The sequence below is a fragment of the Dendrobates tinctorius genome, unplaced genomic scaffold, assembly GCF_039654945.1.
Source record: "Dendrobates tinctorius isolate UK_male_01 unplaced genomic scaffold, ASM3965494v1 ptg000357l, whole genome shotgun sequence".
NCBI classification, from domain to species: Eukaryota; Metazoa; Chordata; class Amphibia; order Anura; family Dendrobatidae; genus Dendrobates; species Dendrobates tinctorius.
In genome coordinates, this window is record NW_027362023.1 from 991988 (window position 1) to 1014131 (window position 22144).

At 43.8% G+C, this 22144-nt stretch overlaps 1 protein-coding gene across 1 annotated transcript in view; it reads right to left on the reverse strand.

Annotated features, from left to right (window-relative positions):
* Positions 1–748: 748 nt before the first annotated feature.
* SEMA3B (semaphorin 3B) overlaps positions 749–22144 on the reverse strand; it is a 36455-nt gene continuing 15059 nt past the window's right edge. Inside the window, exons 7-18 of the mRNA XM_073562556.1 lie at positions 8520–8639; positions 8136–8278; positions 7915–8032; positions 7372–7441; positions 4434–4578; positions 4134–4353; positions 3957–4048; positions 3724–3765; positions 3484–3641; positions 3294–3349; positions 2897–3036; positions 749–2576 (exon numbers count right to left, since the gene is read on the reverse strand). Coding sequence (XP_073418657.1) covers positions 2094–2576; positions 2897–3036; positions 3294–3349; positions 3484–3641; positions 3724–3765; positions 3957–4048; positions 4134–4353; positions 4434–4578; positions 7372–7441; positions 7915–8032; positions 8136–8278; positions 8520–8639 — 1787 coding nt within the window. The 3' untranslated portion in view covers positions 749–2093. The remainder of the gene's footprint in view (positions 2577–2896; positions 3037–3293; positions 3350–3483; positions 3642–3723; positions 3766–3956; positions 4049–4133; positions 4354–4433; positions 4579–7371; positions 7442–7914; positions 8033–8135; positions 8279–8519; positions 8640–22144) is intronic.

The following is a 22144-nucleotide window of genomic DNA, read 5'->3' on the forward strand; positions in this document are numbered from 1 at the left end:
GCATAAAATGTGACGAGTATCATCGCATTGCGGTGACAGAGAAACCACAGATTGAGGAAGAGCCGATCACGGGAGAGATGTCGGCGGTGCGGCTGCCCTCCGGACTCTCTGCCGCAGCTGATTGAAGAGTCGCCTCCCTGTTTCCATCTTTCTCCAATGATGTTTTTTCTTAGAAGCGTTTATCTTCTTATACATAGTGTAAGGAATAATGTACTAATCACTGGGAATCAATCGCTTGGACCCCAGCGATCCCGAGAAGGTCAGAGCCCCCTGTGAAAGGAGCGGACCTCCTCTGCTGCATTCAGACAAGGCTGTGTGAGCCCCTCTCTAGGGATTGCTGGTGGTCCCAGCTGTCAGACCCGCACTGATCAGTAGGCTATTTAACCCTTACACTACAGGTAAGAGGATCAGTTTTATTTTTGGGATATGCCTGTAAACTCCACAGCATTTCAGGGGAACGCACGGCTTATTGCTACGAGGCCTCCTGTCATCATTTCATGCTCCTCTGGTTCCCTTTCTGGGGAATTCCTGCACAGAAACACTGCAGAATAATTAATATCAGTGGTGAGACTGTAAAGTTGTGGCCTCCGGCCGCCCGAAGCATCGCGTGAAGCATCGCATGTAGCATCGCATGTCGCATCACATGCAGCATCACATGCATGTAGCATCGCATGCAGCAACTGAAGAGCCAAGAAGTCGGAGCAGGTCCTTCCACTATCCACAGAGGGTCCACAATAATCCACGCGGCTCTAAATAATTGCTTTTATTGTGTTAACTTAATAGTTCATTTTCTGTCTCCAGTCCGCACACAATATTATCCAGTACGTCTCCCACCGTGCCAGTCCCCAGCCGGACTGGACTCTTAGACCTGTAGCAGCAGAAAGGGTTAATTTATATTTAAAGATATTTACACTAATAAAAATAATCTGAGAGTACTGGGGAGGGGTCTGGTGAGGGGATGGGGGTCTCCGTAATCTCACTGGACGCTGAGGAGTTGTGTGAAATGTAGCGGACCGTGCAATATATACTGTGCCGCGTCACGGACGGCCGGGCGTCAGGCACTGGCACTGACGGTGCCAGATAAATCATTGTATTTACAATAAAAAGAGGAGTTCTAGGCGCGCGGCGTCTCCAGAATTGTAACAACAGTGATGGACAGCTGTGTGCTGCGACAATGCGGACAACCCTCATCATTGTATAGGACGAGCAGAGACTGAGTCCGTGTAACAGTCCCGATACCCTGGGAGCACAAGGATGGCCCCCGGGGATGACGCCGGCCACTATCCAGGAGAACGGACCACGGCTTACACCTCTTTGTTCTCCTCTCATCACCTTTCCACATCGACAATGAACACATCTTAAGTTTTCTTCAAATATTTTAAAGTTTTTGAACTTTGGAGAAATTTGCTGTAATCCAAACACGGAGATGTCAGATATAACCTGAGATCAGATCTCTGACGTTATAAACGTCTTTCACGATGGAGACAGAGGAAATCGCGTGTCTCATGGATAATTTTCAGCGAGCTTCTACTTTGTCCTCACTTGTCCCATTGTCCCAGGCAGTGAGGGTCCAAGCACGGTCAGTGGTGGCAGATGGGTCAGGCATCAGTTTACTTGGCGGTGTAAATCGTATTGGTGCCGATCTATGGATTGGCTTTTGCGCCATGAGTGATTTGAGATTCTCTCTACAGAATAGTGGATTTCTCTAATAAACTTGGGTCCAGACTTGGAATGAATTAGCTGTCGTTCAGCTGCGGTCCTATCACATGGGGTCTGTATTCCACAAGTGCTGTCCAGCTCAGGGCCACAGCCCTTCGTCTGCATACTCAATGACATTGCGGCTTGCTGCCGTAGAATGATTGGAGTGCTCATAAATGGGGGGATCCGGAGTGTGACCCAAGGGCTGAGCTCGTATAGGACATATTCTGTATTCCCACCTTGACCAGCAGTTATGGGGCAATGAAGTCTTCACGCTGTTCCATCGCTCCGCATTACAGTGGTACAGCCCACCCTCCACCCCTCACAGGTTACCCCCTACCAGCTCTGGCACCATGTACAGTTTAGAGGTTCATAAGTCCATGAGATGTCACCATCTAACTTGGGGCACTTCTGGGTCCGCGTTCAGCCCTCTGGTGTTCATGTGTCCTGCGACTCCGCACGTTAATCTTTTCCTCCAGGTGCTTCCATTTTTGTGCTTTTGCCTTCATACTGAGTGGAGGCAGAGGCCTTCCGGGGACCTTTAAGCCTGGTGGTATCTGTGGTGCACCCTGGGGACCGGAAGGGTGGGTTGTGCGGCCCCTTCGAGCCCATAGCTCCTCACACATTTGCTCTCCTTTGGAGCCTGGCTGCTGAACAAGACGCATAAAGTCATGATACCATCTCATTTGTGATCCACGGTGGACACCCAGAGTCTCCTCGGCCCGAGAAGGTGGAATGACCTCGAGATCCAGCTGAAGAAGAAGCTGCGTAAACCCATGCTCTGAGGAATGGCAGAGATAACTCCCAGCATCACGCCTCATTACACTGCGCAGGAGGACACCACGCTCCGTCTTTATAACTCGCTCATCAAACTGCACCTGGAAAGAAACCAAAAATTACTTTGATGTAAAAGGAAAAAATAAAGTGACAGAGAGGGGTCCTGAGGGCTGACCCCTCATATGGATGTGACTGGATCATGAGACGGAAGTAAAACTAGTGCAACGTTCGTAAAGCAGAGATATATAACATTATATGGAGATTATATCATCATATGAGGACTATGGAGAAAGCAAGGGCTGTGCTGGCCGTGCAGACATCCAGCACGTGTAGACAACCAGCACGTGGAGCCACGTATCGCACGGAAGGTTTCATCAATTATCTACTTGGTAAAGGAAATATGGAGGATTGGAGTTCTTACCTCTTTTCTTGGCGTTTCTGGTGCCTTTTGGTGGATCCACGTGACTTGAGCTCGTAAAGATTTAGGGAGACACTCGAGGAAGACTGTGCTCCCCTCCACGCCGTACAGACGCTTCTTCTGGACGCTGAGCCTCTGCTGCTCTGTATGGAGAGATGGTGATGGAAGAACGGGAATCTGTCACAATAAACCTCACCTACAGTAGTAATAATACTGCAGTACGGCCGAGCGGTGACCCCAGTGTGGTGGCACACGGACACATCCGTCCCGTGTACAGGCTCAGCCCATGGCTGTCTATTGATCTGAGATAAACGATTGTTCAAGTCATATCCTGGAAATGCCAAAATCAGGTGACACTGAACCTGCGTACGAGGTGGAGAGAGTGGTGCGTAAAACTCACCTCCAGAACACAGCAAGTTGGGGTCTCCATTCCTGACGTCCTGACGACGAGACCTCCTGTGTGAGACATGACGAGCACATAGTTGTGATGGCGGCCCATCCACCCTGGCAGTGGTAGTTGCTATACACGTATGTTAGGGTGGAATTATTAATATTCTGGGGGGTGGTATAGTTTTGGTGTCAGGCTTTACCTCTTGGTGTTGGGCAGGTAACGGGTACAGCTGGCGCCATCCCAGGCACAATATGGATCCCTGGCCAAGCAGCACTCGGCACAAGCCTTCCCGTAGATCCCACAGCGATGCAGGGGCACCTGGGACACGCCGCTCGCTGACCCCACATACAGTTGTTGCTGTGGAGAAGGTAAAAGCAATGTAAATACGGCAGGAACAAACAGTGACCGAGAGAAGTGCAAACTGCGAAATCCTTCTTACCCGCTTAGATGAGAGCTGCATGCTGGTGACGGGGGACGCATCCTGCACCAAGGGAGGAACCATGTCAGGAGCAACCAACACAAGACTTTACCCCCCACACAATTAGTGACTATGTCTGCCTTACATTTATAGCCAACACCATCTGTCGTTATAGCACCACCAATAAGAGGGGCCCCCAAACTTGTGTGGTGGCATCGGACCACCTGAAACCCTTACGTCTTTGCAGCTCCTACCTTGAAGACATGAAGCTCCTCCAGCACCAGCTCTTCCCTCTCGTTCCAGCTCTGTTTCGGCACAGAAATCACTTTCAGTACGGTGCCCACATCTAGCAGAGCGAGAAAGCAAGGTGTGAGAGGTGGAGGCACCAGGGGACGTTACTGACCTCACAAGACGGCGGACTCAGCTGTCACCTGTGCCGATGAACATGACGTCATATTCTCCATCCGCTGCCGTCACTCTGTCCACAGCAAGCTGGGTGGAGGTGAAGTCGGCATGACTCTGCAGGAAGATCGGCTTCCCAGTGCCAGGCGTTACAGGGTTAAACATGAGCGGGTGATTCCGCGCAAACTGCAGCACGTCGTCCGGAAAGTTCTTTGTGGATTCAAAACTTCCGAAAGTTTTACTGGGACACTAGAAACAGTAGAGACCATTGAACACGACGCTGCAAAACATGCGCCCCAGAAATCATCAGTCTCCCTCTGATCACTCACCATCCCTGGGCGAGGATAGGGCACTCTGCCCTGATAGGACACCCACTGGTAGTTCGGTCCTTCCTTGTGTGCGAAGGGCCCCAGGAAAGCTCTGCGGACATCATTCATGGTGTAGACACAGATTGCCGAACCTCGAAATACAGAACTGAGGGCAAAATGCAGAACATAACTCAGGAGCCGTAATGTGTGCACACAGCGACCGCACCAGCAGAATAGTGAGTGCAGCTCTGGAGTATAATACAGGATGTAACTCCGGATCAGTAATGTAATGTGTGCACACAGTGCCTGCACCAGCAGAATAGTGAGTGCAGCTCTGGGGTATAATACAGGAGGTAACTCAGGAACAGTAATGTAATGTAAGTACACAGTGACTGCACCAGCAGAATAGTGAGTGCAGCTCTGGAGTATAATACAGGATGTAACTCTGGATCTGTAATGTATGTACACAGTGCCTGCACCAGCAGAATAGTGAGTGCAGCTCTGGAGTATAATACAGGATGTAACTCAGGATCTGTAATGTAATGTATGTATACAGTGACTGCACCAGCAGAATAGTGAGTGCAGCTCTGGAGTATAATACAGGATGTAACTCAGGATCTGTAATGTAATGTATGTATACAGTGACTGCACCAGCAGAATAGTGGGTGCCGCTCTGGAGTATAATACAGGAGGTAACTCAGGATCAGTAATGTAATGTAAGTACACAGTGACTGCACCAGCAGAATAGTGAGTGCAGCTCTGGAGTATAATACAGGATGTAACTCAGGATCAGTAATGTAATGTATGTACACAGTGACTGCACCAGTAGAATAGTGAGTGCAGCTCTGGAGTATAATACAGGATGTAACTCAGGATCAGTAATGTATGTACACAGTGACTGCACCAGCAGAATAGTGAGTGCAGCTCTGGGATATAATACAGGAGGTAACTCAGGATCAGTAATGTAATGTATGTATACAGAGACTGCACCAGCAGAATAGTGAGTGCCGCTCTGGAGTATAATACAGGAGGTAACTCAGGATCTGTAATGTAATGTATGTACACAGTGACTGCACCAGCAGAATAGTGAGTGCAGCTCTGGGGTATAATACAGGATGTAACTCAGGATCAGTAATGTAATGTATGTACACAGTGACTGCACCAGTAGAATAGTGAGTGCAGCTCTGGAGTATAATACAGGATGTAACTCAGGATCAGTAATGTAATGTAAGTACACAGTGACTGCACCAGCAGAATAGTGAGTGCAGCTCTGGAGTATAATACAGGAGGTAACTCAGGATCAGTAATGTAATGTAAGTACACAGTGACTGCACCAGCAGAATAGTGAGTGCAGCTCTGGAGTATAATACAGTATGTAACTCAGGATCAGTAATGTAATGTATGTACACAGTGACTGCACCAGCAGAATAGTGAGTGCAGCTCTGGAGTATAATACAGGATGTAACTCAGGATTAGTAATGTATGTACACAGTGACTGCACCAGCAGAATAGTGAGTGCAGCTCTGGGGTATAATACAGGAGGTAACTCAGGATCAGTAATGTAATGTATGTATACAGAGACTGCACCAGCAGAATAGTGAGTGCCGCTCTGGAGTATAATACAGGAGGTAACTCAGGATCTGTAATGTAATGTATGTACACAGTGACTGCACCAGCAGAATAGTGAGTGCAGCTCTGGGGTATAATACAGGATGTAACTCAGGATCAGTAATGTATGTACACAGTGACTGCACCAGCAGAATAGTGAGTGCCGCTCTGGAGTATAATACAGGAGGTAACTCAGGATCAGTAATGTAAGTACACAGTGACTGCACCAGCAGAATAGTGAGTGCAGCTCTGGAGTATAATACAGGATGTAATTCAGGATCAGTAATGTAATGTATGTACACAGTGACTGCACCAGCAGAATAGTGAGTGCAGCTCTGGAGTATAATACAGTATGTAACTCAGGATCAGTAATGTAATGTATGTACACAGTGACTGCACCAGCAGAATAGTGAGTGCCGCTCTGGAGTATAATACAGGAGGTAACTCAGGATCAGTAATGTAAGTACACAGTGACTGCACCAGCAGAATAGTGAGTGCAGCTCTGGAGTATAATACAGGATGTAACTCAGGATCAGTAATGTATGTACACAGTGACTGCACCAGCAGAATAGTGAGTGCAGCTCTGGGGTATAATACAGGAGGTAACTCAGGATCAGTAATGTAATGTATGTATACAGTGACTGCAGCAGCAGAATAGTGAGTGCCGCTCTGGAGTATAATACAGGAGGTAACTCAGGATCTGTAATGTAATGTATGTACACAGTGACTGCACCAGCAGAATAGTGAGTGCAGCTCTGGGGTATAATACAGGATGTAACTCAGGATCAGTAATGTATGTACACAGTGACTGCACCAGCAGAATAGTGAGTGCAGCTCTGGGGTATAATACAGGAGGTAACTCAGGATCAGTAATGTAATGTATGTATACAGTGACTGCACCAGCAGAATAGTGAGTGCAGCTCTGGGGTATAATACAGGAGGTAACTCAGGATCAGTAATGTAATGTATGTATACAGTGACTGCACCAGCAGAATAGTGAGTGCCGCTCTGGAGTATAATACAGGAGGTAACTCAGGATCAGTAATGTAATGTATGTACACAGTGACTGCACCAGCAGAATAGTGAGTGCAGCTCTGGAGTATAATACAGGAGGTAACTCAGGATCTGTAATGTAATGTATGTACACAGTGACTGCACCAGCAGAATAGTGAGTGCCGCTCTGGGGTATAATACAGGAGGTAACTCAGGATCAGTAATGTAATGTATGTAGACACAGTGACTGCACCAGCAGAATAGTGAGTGCAGCTCTGGAGTATAATACAGGATCAATAATCTATGGACACAGTATGTGGGTAATACCTGACCCCTTCCCGGGGTGGTGGCCTCTTACCTGGCGGTGGAGAACAGGGCATATATCAGTGGGTTCCTCCTGTCCCGCGTTTGCAGCAGGAATACATCCTCTATAGGAGATAAGCACAGGCCTCGGTCATTCCTACGATTTTGGGCTCTTTTCCGATTATTTTGCAGCAATATTAATGTCGCAGTGAATAATCCCTGTACTACGGAGGACGGGTGTTTTACACGTAGTATATTTTTTGCCTTTCTCGTGTCGTCTTTATGTTGTCATCATATATAACATCTGTGATTGCCGCTTCGCCTCAGCTTTATCTACTGCAGAGAAATCTGCCATGGCTTCTCTCCGTGTCCTTTATGACTATCCGGACACTACAAGTCCCAGCGTCGTGCTTGTCCAGTGAGCGGGGCTGTGACCTGTTGGGGTTATTGTGGGCGATGCCTTGTGTGTTATATTCTTACGTTATTTATGGAGCACATATAAGTAATGTTTAACCTCAGCGCCATAAAAGCCGTCAGCCGCGTCCTCACGACCTCATATTACACAGTTGCTGCCAACAAACCCCAAACAACAACTCACTCAGCTCGTCAAAGTAAGTGTCGCCCCCTGCCTCCTTCCCCGGCACACTGCACACGAGGCGCGCCTTCAGGAACGTGGTCCATTTATTCACAAGTGTCCGCTGGCCGCCCATGTCGTTCTGTAAGACACAATGGACCCCGACAAATGAGCAGTGCATTCCACGGAGCGGGGTGGCGAGCCGGCAGGTGAAAGATTAGCCATAGCTCACGTCTAGTAATTACCCGACAGATCTGCCCTATCCGGGCGTAGGACTGCTTCACCCCTCCCAGGCCCTCCACCGGGGTCTCCCGGAAAAAGAAGTAGATTTTATCATCATCTGGGTTCTCGCTCTCCGGAATCCAGAAAACTTTCACAAACTTTGGTTCTAGAAGGAGAAGGTTAGACAGGTCGTCTTACAGAAGAGTGCTGTGGCATGTAGTAATCACCTGATCGCTCCCAGACAGTCACATGCCCCCTCACATGGCACGCACTCAGTAGGGCCTCTCCAGCACCTACTCCACAGTGAGGCGCTCTCCACCACTGCGTCCTTCACATTCCACTGCACCACCGCCCCTAGATCTACCCTGGGGCCACGCTGCCTTCCCGGAGAAAAAATGACGGCTCACCGTTCAGCCAGCGCGAGTCGTGCTGCTCGGTGCGCAGAGGCGGCCTGCGGCCCAGGCTCCTGAATATGGTGAAATCTCGCCCCATAAGATCAGTGGCCACCCCAGAATATAGCTCATCTCCTATAGGGACCAAGAGTGGAAGAGAAATGGTTAAATCAGCTGAAAGTCCCAGGAATGCGGAAAAGATTAATGCGCCGACATGTTATCAGCAGTATATAGGGGATACAGTGCAGAGTATATATCATAGTCATGTGCTACATGTATATAGGGGATACAGTGCAGAGTATATATCATAGTCATGTGCTACATGTATATAGGGGATACAGTGCAGAGTATATATCATAGTCATGTGCTTCATGTATATAGGGGATACAGTGCAGAGTATATATCATAGTCATGTGCTTCATGTATATAGGGGATACAGTGCAGAGTATATATCATAGTCATGTGCTACATGTATATAGGGGATACAGTGCAGAGTATATATCATAGTCATGTGCTACATGTATATAGGGGATACAGTGCAGAGTATATATCATAGTCATGTGCTACATGTATATAGGGGATACAGTGCAGAGTATATATCATAGTCATGTGCTTCATGTATATAGGGGATACAGTGCAGAGTATATATCATAGTCATGTGCTACATGTATATAGGGGATACAGTGCAGAGTATATATCATAGTCATGTGCTACATGTATATAGGGGATACAGTGCAGAGTATATATCATAGTCATGTGCTACATGTATATAGGGGATACAGTGCAGAGTATATATCATAGTCATGTGCTTCATGTATATAGGGGATACAGTGCAGAGTATATATCATAGTCATGTGCTTCATGTATATAGGGGATACACTGCAGAGTATATATCATAGTCATGTGCTTCATGTATATAGGGGATACAGTGCAGAGTATATATCAGTCGTGCTACATGTATATAGGGGATACAGTGCAGAGTATATATCATAGTCATGTGCTACATGTATATAGGGGATACAGTGCAGAGTATATATCATAGTCATGTGCTTCATGTATATAGGGGATACAGTGCAGAGTATATATCATAGTCATGTGCTTCATGTATATAGGGGATACACTGCAGAGTATATATCATAGTCATGTGCTTCATGTATATAGGGGATAGAGTGCAGAGTATATATCAGTCGTGCTACATGTATATAGGGGATACAGTGCAGAGTATATATCATAGTCATGTGCTACATGTATATAGGGGATACAGTGCAGAGTATATATCATAGTCATGTGCTACATGTATATAGGGGATACAGTGCAGAGTATATATCATAGTCATGTGCTTCATGTATATAGGGGATACAGTGCAGAGTATATATCATAGTCATGTGCTACATGTATATAGGGGATACAGTGCAGAGTATATATCATAATCATGTGCTACATGTATATAGGGGATACAGTGCAGAGTATATATCATAGTCATGTGCTTCATGTATATAGGGGATACACTGCAGAGTATATATCATAGTCATGTGCTTCATGTATATAGGGGATACAGCGCAGAGTATATATCAGTCGTGCTACATGTATATAGGGGATACAGTGCAGAGTATATATCATAGTCATGTGCTTCATGTATATAGGGGATACAGTGCAGAGTATATATCATAGTCATGTGCTACATGTATATAGGGGATACAGTGCAGAGTATATATCATAGTCATGTGCTTCATATATATAGGGGATACAGTGCAGAGTATATATCATAGTCATGTGCTTCATGTATATAGGGGATACACTGCAGAGTATATATCATAGTCATGTGCTTCATGTATATAGGGGATACAGCGCAGAGTATATATCAGTCGTGCTACATGTATATAGGGGATACAGTGCAGAGTATATATCATAGTCATGTGCTACATGTATATAGGGGATACAGTGCAGAGTATATATTATAGTCATGTGCTACATGTATATAGGGGATACAGTGCAGAGTATATATCATAGTCATGTGCTTCATGTATATAGGGGATACAGTGCAGAGTATATATCATAGTCATGTGCTACATGTATATAGGGGATACAGTGCAGAGTATATATCATAGTCATGTGCTACATGTATATAGGGGATACAGCGCAGAGTATATATCAGTCATGTGCTTCATGTATATAGGGGATACAGTGCAGAGTATATATCATAGTCATGTGCTTCATGTATATAGGGGATACAGTGCAGAGTATATATCATAGTCATGTGCTACATGTATATAGGGGATACAGTGCAGAGTATATATTATAGTCATGTGCTACATGTATATAGGGGATACAGTGCAGAGTATATATCATAGTCATGTGCTTCATGTATATAGGGGATACAGTGCAGAGTATATATCATAGTCATGTGCTACATGTATATAGGGGATACAGTGCAGAGTATATATCATAGTCATGTGCTACATGTATATAGGGGATACACTGCAGAGTATATATCATAGTCATGTGCTTCATGTATATAGGGGATACAGCGCAGAGTATATATCAGTCGTGCTACATGTATATAGGGGATACAGTGCAGAGTATATATCATAGTCATGTGCTACATGTATATAGGGGATACAGTGCAGAGTATATATTATAGTCATGTGCTACATGTATATAGGGGATACAGTGCAGAGTATATATCAGTCATGTGCTTCATGTATATAGGGGATACAGTGCAGAGTATATATCATAGTCATGTGCTTCATGTATATAGGGGATACAGTGCAGAGTATATATCATAGTCATGTGCTACATGTATATAGGGGATACAGTGCAGAGTATATATTATAGTCATGTGCTACATGTATATAGGGGATACAGTGCAGAGTATATATCATAGTCATGTGCTTCATGTATATAGGGGATACAGTGCAGAGTATATATCATAGTCATGTGCTACATGTATATAGGGGATACAGTGCAGAGTATATATCATAGTCATGTGCTACATGTATATAGGGGATACAGTGCAGAGTATATATCATAGTCATGTGCTACATGTATATAGGGGATACAGTGCAGAGTATATATCATAGTCATGTGCTACATGTATATAGGGGATACAGTGCAGAGTATATATCAGTCATGTGCTACATGTATATAGGGGATACAGTGCAGAGTATATATCAGTCGTGCTACATGTATATAGGGGATACAGTGCAGAGTATATATTATAGTCATGTGCTACATGTATATAGGGGATACAGTGCAGAGTATATATCATAGTCATGTGCTTCATGTATATAGGGGATACAGTGCAGAGTATATATCATAGTCATGTGCTACATGTATATAGGGGATACAGTGCAGAGTATATATCATAGTCATGTGCTACATGTATATAGGGGATACAGTGCAGAGTATATATCATAGTCATGTGCTACATGTATATAGGGGATACAGTGCAGAGTATATATCAGTCATGTGCTACATGTATATAGGGGATACAGTGCAGAGTATATATCAGTCGTGCTACATGTATATAGGGGATACAGTGCAGAGTATATATTATAGTCATGTGCTACATGTATATAGGGGATACAGTGCAGAGTATATATCATAGTCATGTGCTTCATGTATATAGGGGATACAGTGCAGAGTATATATCATAGTCATGTGCTACATGTATATAGGGGATACAGTGCAGAGTATATATCATAGTCATGTGCTTCATGTATATAGGGGATACAGTGCAGAGTATATATCATAGTCATGTGCTACATGTATATAGGGGATACAGTGCAGAGTATATATCATAGTCATGTGCTACATGTATATAGGGGATACAGCGCAGAGTATATATCATAGTCATGTGCTTCATGTATATAGGGGATACAGTGCAGAGTATATATCATAGTCATGTGCTTCATGTATATAGGGGATACAGTGCAGAGTATATATTATAGTCATGTGCTACATGTATATAGGGGATACAGTGCAGAGTATATATCATAGTCATGTGCTTCATGTATATAGGGGATACAGTGCAGAGTATATATCATAGTCATGTGCTACATGTATATAGGGGATACAGTGCAGAGTATATATCATAGTCATGTGCTACATGTATATAGGGGATACAGTGCAGAGTATATATCATAGTCATGTGCTACATGTATATAGGGGATACAGTGCAGAGTATATATCAGTCATGTGCTACATGTATATAGGGGATACAGTGCAGAGTATATATCAGTCGTGCTACATGTATATAGGGGATACAGTGCAGAATATATATCATAGTCATGTGCTACATGTATATAGGGGATACAGTGCAGAGTATATATCATAGTCATGTGCTACATGTATATAGGGGATACAGTGCAGAGTATATATCATAGTCATGTGCTACATGTATATAGGGGATACAGCGCAGAGTATATATCATAGTCATGTGCTACATGTATATAGGGGATACAGTGCAGAGTATATATCATAGTCATGTGCTACATGTATATAGGGGATACAGCGCAGAGTATATATCATAGTCATGTGCTACATGTATATAGGGGATACAGCGCAGAGTATATATCATAGTCATGTGCTACATGTATATAGGGGATACAGCGCAGAGTATATATCATAGTCATGTGCTACATGTATATAGGGGATACAGTGCAGAGTATATATCATAGTCATGTGCTACATGTATATAGGGGATACAGTGCAGAATATATATCATAGTCATGTGCTACATGTATATAGGGGATACAGCGCAGAGTATATATCATAGTCATGTGCTACATGTATATAGGGGATACAGCGCAGAGTATATATCATAGTCATGTGCTACATGTATATAGGGGATACAGCGCAGAGTATATATCATAGTCATGTGCTACATGTATATAGGGGATACAGTGCAGAGTATATATCATAGTCATGTGCTTCATGTATATAGGGGATACAGTGCAGAGTATATATCATAGTCATGTGCTACATGTATATAGGGGATACAGTGCAGAGTATATATCATAGTCATGTGCTACATGTATATAGGGGATACAGTGCAGAGTATATATCATAGTCATGTGCTACATGTATATAGGGGATACAGTGCAGAGTATATATCATAGTCATGTGCTTCATGTATATAGGGGATACAGTGCAGAGTATATATCATAGTCATGTGCTTCATGTATATAGGGGATACAGTGCAGAGTATATATTATAGTCATGTGCTACATGTATATAGGGGATACAGTGCAGAGTATATATCATAGTCATGTGCTACATGTATATAGGGGATACAGTGCAGAGTATATATCATAGTCATGTGCTACATGTATATAGGGGATACAGTGCAGAGTATATATCATAGTCATGTGCTACATGTATATAGGGGATACAGTGCAGAATATATATCATAGTCATGTGCTTCATGTATATAGGGGATACAGTGCAGAGTATATATCATAGTCATGTGCTACATGTATATAGGGGATACAGTGCAGAGTATATATCATAGTCATGTGCTACGTGTATATAGGGGATACAGCGCAGAGTATATATCAGTCATGTGCTACGTGTATATAGGGGATACAGTGCAGAATATATATCATAGTCATGTGCTTCATGTATATAGGGGATACAGTGCAGAATATATATCATAGTCATGTGCTTCATGTATATAGGGGATACAGTGCAGAGTATATATCATAGTCATGTGCTACATGTATATAGGGGATACAGTGCAGAGTATATATCATAATCATGTGCTACGTGTATATAGGGGATACAGCGCAGAGTATATATCAGTCATGTGCTACGTGTATATAGGGGATACAGTGCAGAGTATATATCATAGTCATGTGCTACATGTATATAGGAGATACAGTGCAGAGTATATATCATAGTCATGTGCTACATGTATATAGGGGATACAGCGCAGAGTACATATCAATCATGTGCTACATGTATATAGGGGATACAGTGCAGAGTATATATCATAATCATGTGCTACATGTATATAGGGGATACAGCGCAGAGTATATATCAGTCATGTGCTACGTGTATATAGGGGATACAGTGCAGAGTATATATCATAGTCATGTGCTACATGTATATAGGAGATATAGTGCAGAGTATATATCATAGTCATGTGCTACATGTATATAGGGGATACAGTGCAGAATATATATCATAGTCATGTGCTTCATGTATATAGGGGATACAGTGCAGAATATATATCATAGTCATGTGCTTCATGTATATAGGGGATACAGTGCAGAGTATATATCATAGTCATGTGCTACATGTATATAGGGGATACAGTGCAGAGTATATATCATAATCATGTGCTACGTGTATATAGGGGATACAGCGCAGAGTATATATCAGTCATGTGCTACGTGTATATAGGGGATACAGTGCAGAGTATATATCATAGTCATGTGCTACATGTATATAGGAGATACAGTGCAGAGTATATATCATAGTCATGTGCTACATGTATATAGGGGATACAGCGCAGAGTACATATCAATCATGTGCTACATGTATATAGGGGATACAGTGCAGAGTATATATCATAATCATGTGCTACATGTATATAGGTGATACAGCGCAGAGTATATATCAGTCATGTGCTACGTGTATATAGGGGATACAGTGCAGAGTATATATCATAGTCATGTGCTACATGTATATAGGAGATATAGTGCAGAGTATATATCATAGTCATGTGCTACATGTATATAGGGGATACAGCGCAGAGTATATATCAGTCATGTGCTACATGTATATAGGGGATACAGTGCAGAGTATATATCATAATCATGTGCTACATGTATATAGGGGATACAGCGCAGAGTATATATCATAGTCATGTGCTACGTGTATATAGGGGATACAGTGCAGAGTATATATCATAGTCATGTGCTACGTGTATATAGGGGATACAGCGCAGAGTATATATCAGTCATGTGCTACTTGTATATAGGGGATACAGTGCAGAGTATATATCATAGTCATGTGCTTCATGTATATAGGGGATACAGTGCAGAGTATATATCATAGTCATGTGCTACATGTATATAGGGGATACAGCGCAGAGTATATATCAGTCATGTGCTACATGTATATAGGGGATACAGTGCAGAGTATATATCATAGTCATGTGCTACATGTATATAGGGGATACAGTGCAGAGCATATATTATAGTCATGTGCTACATGTATATAGGGGATACAGTGCAGAGCATATATTATAGTCATGTGCTACATGTATATAGGGGATACAGTGCAGAGTATATATCATAATCATATGCTACATGTATATAGGGGATACAGCGCAGAGTATATATCAGTCATGTGCTACGTGTATATAGGGGATACAGTGCAGATTATATATCATAGTCATGTGCTACATGTATATAGGGGATACAGCGCAGAGTATATATCAGTCATGTGCTACGTGTATATAGGGGATACAGTGCAGAGTATATATCATAGTCATGTGCTACATGTATATAGGGGATACAGCGCAGAGTATATATCAGTCATGTGCTACATGTATATAGGGGATACAGTGCAGAGTATATATTATAGTCATGTGCTACGTGTATATAGGGGATACAGTGCAGAGTATATATCATAGTCATGTGCTACATGTATATAGGGGATACAGCGCAGAGTATATATCAGTCATGTGCTACATGTATATAGGGGATACAGTGCAGAGTATATATCATAGTCATGTGCTACGTGTATATAGGGGATAAAGTGCAGAGTATATATCATAGTCATGTGCTACATGTATATAGGGGATACAGTGCAGAGTATATATCAGTCATGTGCTACATGTATATAGGGGATACAGCGCAGAGTATATATCAGTCATGTGCTACATGTATATAGGGGATACAGTGCAGAGTATATATCATAGTCATGTGCTACATGTATATAGGGGATACAGTGCAGAATATATATCATAGTCATGTGCTACATGTATATAGGGGATACAGTGCAGAGTATATATCATAGTCATGTGCTACATGTATATAGGGGATACAGTGCAGAGTATATATCATAGTCATGTGCTACATGTATATAGGGGATACAGTGCAGAGTATATATCATAGTCATGTGCTACATGTATATAGGGGATACAGTGCAGAGTATATATCATAGTCATGTGCTACATGTATATAGGGGATACAGTGCAGAGTATATATTATAGTCATGTGCTACATGTATATAGGGGATACAGTGCAGAGCATATATTATAGTCATGTGCTATATGTATATAGGGGATACAGTGCAGAGTATATATCATAATCATGTGCTACATGTATATAGGGGATACAGTGCAGAGTATATATCAGTCATGTGCTACATGTATATAGGGGATACAGTGCAGAGTATATATCATAATCATGTGCTACATGTATATAGGGGATACAGTGCAGAGTATATATCATAGTCATGTGCTACATGTATATAGGGGATACAGTGCAGAGTATATATTATAGTCATGTGCTACATGTATATAGGGGATACAGTGCAGAGTATATATCATAGTCATGTGCTACATGTATATAGGGGATACAGTGCAGAGTATATATCATAGTCATGTGCTACATGTATATAGGGGATACAGTGCAGAGTATATATCATAGTCATGTGCTACATGTATATAGGGGATACAGTGCAGAGTATATATCATAATCATGTGCTACATGTATATAGGGGATACAGTGCAGAGCATATATCATAGTCATGTGCTACATGTATATAGGGGATACAGCGCAGAGTATATATCAGTCATGTGCTACATGTATATAGGGGATACAGTGCAGAGTATATATTATAGTCATGTGCTACATTTATATAGGGGATACACTGCAGAGTATATATCATAGTCATGTGCTACATGTATATAGGGGATACAGTGCAGAGTATATATCATAATCATGTGCTACATGTATATAGGGGATACAGTGCAGAATATATATCATAGTCATGTGCTTCATGTATATAGGGGATACAATGCAGAGTATATATCATAATCATGTGCTACATGTATATAGGGGATACAGTGCAGAGTATATATCATAGTCATGTGCTACATGTATATAGGGGATACAGTGCAGAGTATATTCAAATTCAAAGAAGCTTTATTGGCAGGACTAAATTCATATTAGTTTTGCCAAAGCAAGTGTACAAAAGGGAATAGGGATAGGGACTGTAGGGATGTCGGGTAGGGGCTGTAGGAAAGGTGGATGGGGGCAGATCCAGGGTGGGGCTATAGAAGTCCATGGCATAGGGAAGGTGGATGGGGGGATGGGGCAGATGCAGGGTGGGGGCCATAGAAGTCCATGGCATAGGGAAGGTGAATGGGGGGATGGGGCAGATCCAGGGTGGGGGCCATAGAAGTCCATGGCATATGGAAGGTGAATGGGGGGATGGGGCAGATGCAGGGTGGGGGCCATAGAAGTCCATGGCATAGGGAAGGTGAATGGGGGGATGGGGCAGATCCAGGGTGGGGGCCATAGAAGTCCATGGCATAGGGAAGGTGAATGGGGGGGATGGGGCAGATCCAGGATGAGGCTATAGATGTCCATGGCATAGGGAAGGGGGATGGGGCAGATCCAGGGTGGGGGCTATAGAAGTCCATGGCATAGGGAAGGTGAATGGGGGGATGGGGCAGATGCAGGGTGGGGGCCATAGAAGTCCATGGCATAGGGAAGGTGAATGGGGGGATGGGGCAGATCCAGGGTGGGGGCCATAGAAGTCCATGGCATAGGGAAGGTGAATGGGGGGGATGGGGCAGATCCAGGATGAGGCTGTAGATGTCCATGGCATAGGGAAGGGAGATGGGGCAGATCCAGGGTGGGGGCTATAGAAGTCTATGGCATAGGGAAGGTGGATGGGGGGGATGGGGGCAGATCCAGTGTGGGGGCCATCGAAGTCCATGGCATAGGGAAGGCGAATGGGGGGGCATGGGGCAGATCCAGGATGGGGGCTATAGAAGTCCATGGCATAGGGAAGGTGAATGGGGGGATGGGGCAGATCCAGGATGGGGGCCATAGAAGTCCATGGCATAGGGAAGGTGAATGGGGGGATGGGGCAGATCCAGGGTGGGGGCTATTGAAGTCCATGGCATATGGGAGGTGAATGGGGGGATGGGGGCAGATCCAGGGTGGGGGCCATAAACGTCCATGGCATATGGGAGGTGAATGGGGGGATGGGGCAGATCCAGGGTGGGGGCTATAGAAGTCCATGGCATAGGGAAGGTGGATGAGGGGGATGGGGCAGATCCAGGATGGGGCTATAGAAGTCCATGGCATAGGGAAGGTGAATGGGGGGCATGGGGCAGATCCAGGGTGGGGGCTATAGAAGTCCATGGCATAGGGAAGGTGAATGGGGCAGATCTAGGGTGGGGGCTAGAGAAGTCCATGGCATAGGGAAGGTGAAGGGGGGGGATGGGGCAGATCCAGGATGGGGGCTATAGAAGTCCATGGCATATAGTTCTCTTTCTCAAATTCGCTCACATATTGTGCTGCTATCTCCACTGCTCTCTCGTCTTCCCCCAGCAGGATATAGGTTTTCTCTTCCTCCTTCATGGTGGTGAAATCCGGGAAGAGATGTGAGAGTCTCCTGAAGTGAGTGTCCCTCACTGCTGAGTATTTGGAGCAGTGTAGCAGGAAGTGGGTCTCATCCTCCTGGTCACAGTGTTGGCATAGTCTTTCCTCCCTGGGCTTGTAGCTCTGCCTGTGTCGGCCGGATTCGATGGCCAGACTGTGGGCACTGAGTCTATACCGGCTCAGGATCTTGCGGTCTCTGGGGTCCGGGAGTTTCTCCAGGTATGGGGCCAGTCTGTAGTCTCTCTGTAGACTCTGGTACATGGTCAGTTTCTGTGAGCTGATGATGTCGTTCTTCCAGTCACTTATGTACCTCTCCTGCCCCTCGTCTACCATCTTCCTGATTCCGGCTTTTGTCAGGTTGCTGTGATTGGTGGTCTGGTCAGGTATATATTATAGCCGTGTGCTACATGTATATAGGGGATACAGTGCACAGTATATATCATAGTAATGTACTACATGTACTGTTGTGCTCAAAAGTTTACATACCCCGGCAGAATTTTTGCTTTCTTTGCCTTTTTTTCAGAGAATATGAATGATAACACCAAAACTTTTTCTCCACTCATGGTTAGTGGTTGGGTGAAGCCATTTATTGTCAAACTACTGTGTTTTCTCTTTTTAAAATATAATGACAACCCAAAACATCCAAATGACCCTGTGCAAAAGTTCACATACCCTGGTGATTTTGGCCTGATAACATGCACAGAAGTTGACACAAATGGGTTTGAGTGGCTACTAAAGATAACATCCTCCCCTGTGACCTGTTTGCTTGTAATCAGTATGTGTGCATAAAAGCTGAGTGAGTTTCTGGGATCCAGACAGACTCTTGCATCTTTCATCCAGCCACTGACATTTCTGAATTGTGAGACATGGGGAAAGCAAAAGAATTGTCAACAGATCTACGGGAAAAGGTAGTTGAACTGTATAAAACAGGAAAGGGATACAAAAAGATATCCAAGGAATTAATAATGCCAGTCAGCAGCGTTCAAACTGTGATTAACAAATGGAAAATCAGGGGCTCTGTAAAAACAAGTCCACGGTCAAGTAGACCAACACAAATTTCATCCACAACTGCCAGGATAATTATTCGGGATGGAAAGAAAACTCCACAAATAACATCAGCTGAAATACTGGACTCACTGAAAACTAGCGGTGTGGCTGTTTCAAGATGCACAATAAAGAGGCACTTGAAGAAAAATGGGCTGCATGGTCGAGTTGCCAGAAGAAAGCCATTACTGTGTAAATGCCACAAAGTATCTCGTCTAAAATGCACAAAACAGCACAGAGACAAGCCTCAAAACTTCTGGAACAAGGAAAAATGGAGTGATGAGACCGAAATTGTACTTTTTGGCCACAAACGTGTTACATTTAGAGAGAGGTCAACAAGGCCTATGATGAAAGAAACACCATTCCTACTGTAAAGCACAGAGGTGGATCGCTGATGTTTTGGGGATGTGTGAGCTACAAAAGCACAGGAAACTTGGTCAAAATTAAAGGAATGATGAATGCAGCACGTTATCAGCAAATATTGGAGGCAAATTTGCAATCGTCAGCCCGGAAGCTGCGCATGGGACGTACTTGGACGTTCCAAAATGACATTGATCCAAAACACAAGGCCAAGTTTACCTGTCATTGGCTACAGCAGAACACAGTGAAGGCTCTGGAGTGGCCATCTCAGTCTCCTGACCTCAATATCATTGAGCCACGCTGGGGAGATCTCAAGCTGCAGTTCATGCTAGACAGTCCAGGAATTTACAGGAACTGGAGGCCTTTTGCCAAGAAGAGTGGGCAGCAATACCAGCTGAGAAAATAAAGAACCTCATCCACAACTACCACAAAAGACTTCAAGCTGTCATTGATGTTAGAGGGGGCAATACACAGTATTAAGGAATAGGGTATGTGAACTTTTGATCGGGGTCATTTGGATGTTTTGTGTTGCCATTATGATGCTTCACCCAACCACTGACCATGAGTGGAGAAAAAGGTTTGGTGCTATCAGTCATATTCTCTGAAAAAGGCCAAGAAAGCAAAAATTCTGCCGGGGTATGTAAACTTTTGAGCACAAATGTATATAGGGGATACAGTGCAGAGTGTGTGTGTATATATATATATATATATATATATATATATATATATATATATATATATATATATATATATATATTATAGTAATGTACTGCATGTATATAGGGGATACACTGCAGAGTGTGTAGAGATATATATATATATATATATAGATATATATTCGACACTGTGGATCATCAGCTCCTCCTCACTATGCTCCCCTCCATTGGCCTCAAGGACACCGTTCTCTCCTGGTTCTCCTCCTATCTCTCCGACCGCTCCTTTACTGTTTCTTTTGCCGGTTCCTCCTCCTCTCACCTTCCCCTTACTGTTGGGGTTCCTTAAAGATCGGTTCTAGGCCCCCTCCTCTTCTCCTTGTACACTGCCCCTATTGGTCAAACAATCAGTAGATTTGGTTTCCAGTACCATCTCTATGCTGATGACACCCAATTATACACTTCTTCTCCTGACATCACGCCAGCCTTTCTAGAAAACACTGGCGATTGTCTAAACGCTGTGTCTAATATCATGTCCTCACTATATCTGAAACTGAACCTGTCAAAGACTGAACTCCTTGTGTTTCCTCCCGCTACTAATGTACCTATACCCGACATTGCTATTTCTGTGTGTGGTTCCACTATTACTCCCCAGCAACATGCCCGCTGTCTTGGGGTCATACTTGATTCCGAGCTTTCCTTTGCCCCCCACATTCGATCACTGGCTCGCTCTTGTCATCTGCACCTCAAAAACATTTCTAGAATTCGACCTTTTCTTACTTTTGACTCTGCAAAAACTCTTACTGTTTCTCTTATTCATTCTCGTCTCGACTATTGTAACTCTCTTCTAATCGGTCTCCCTCTTACCAAACTCTCCCCTCTCCAATCTGTCTTGAATGCTGCAGCCAGGATCATATTCCTCACCAATCGTTACACCGATGCCTCTACCTTG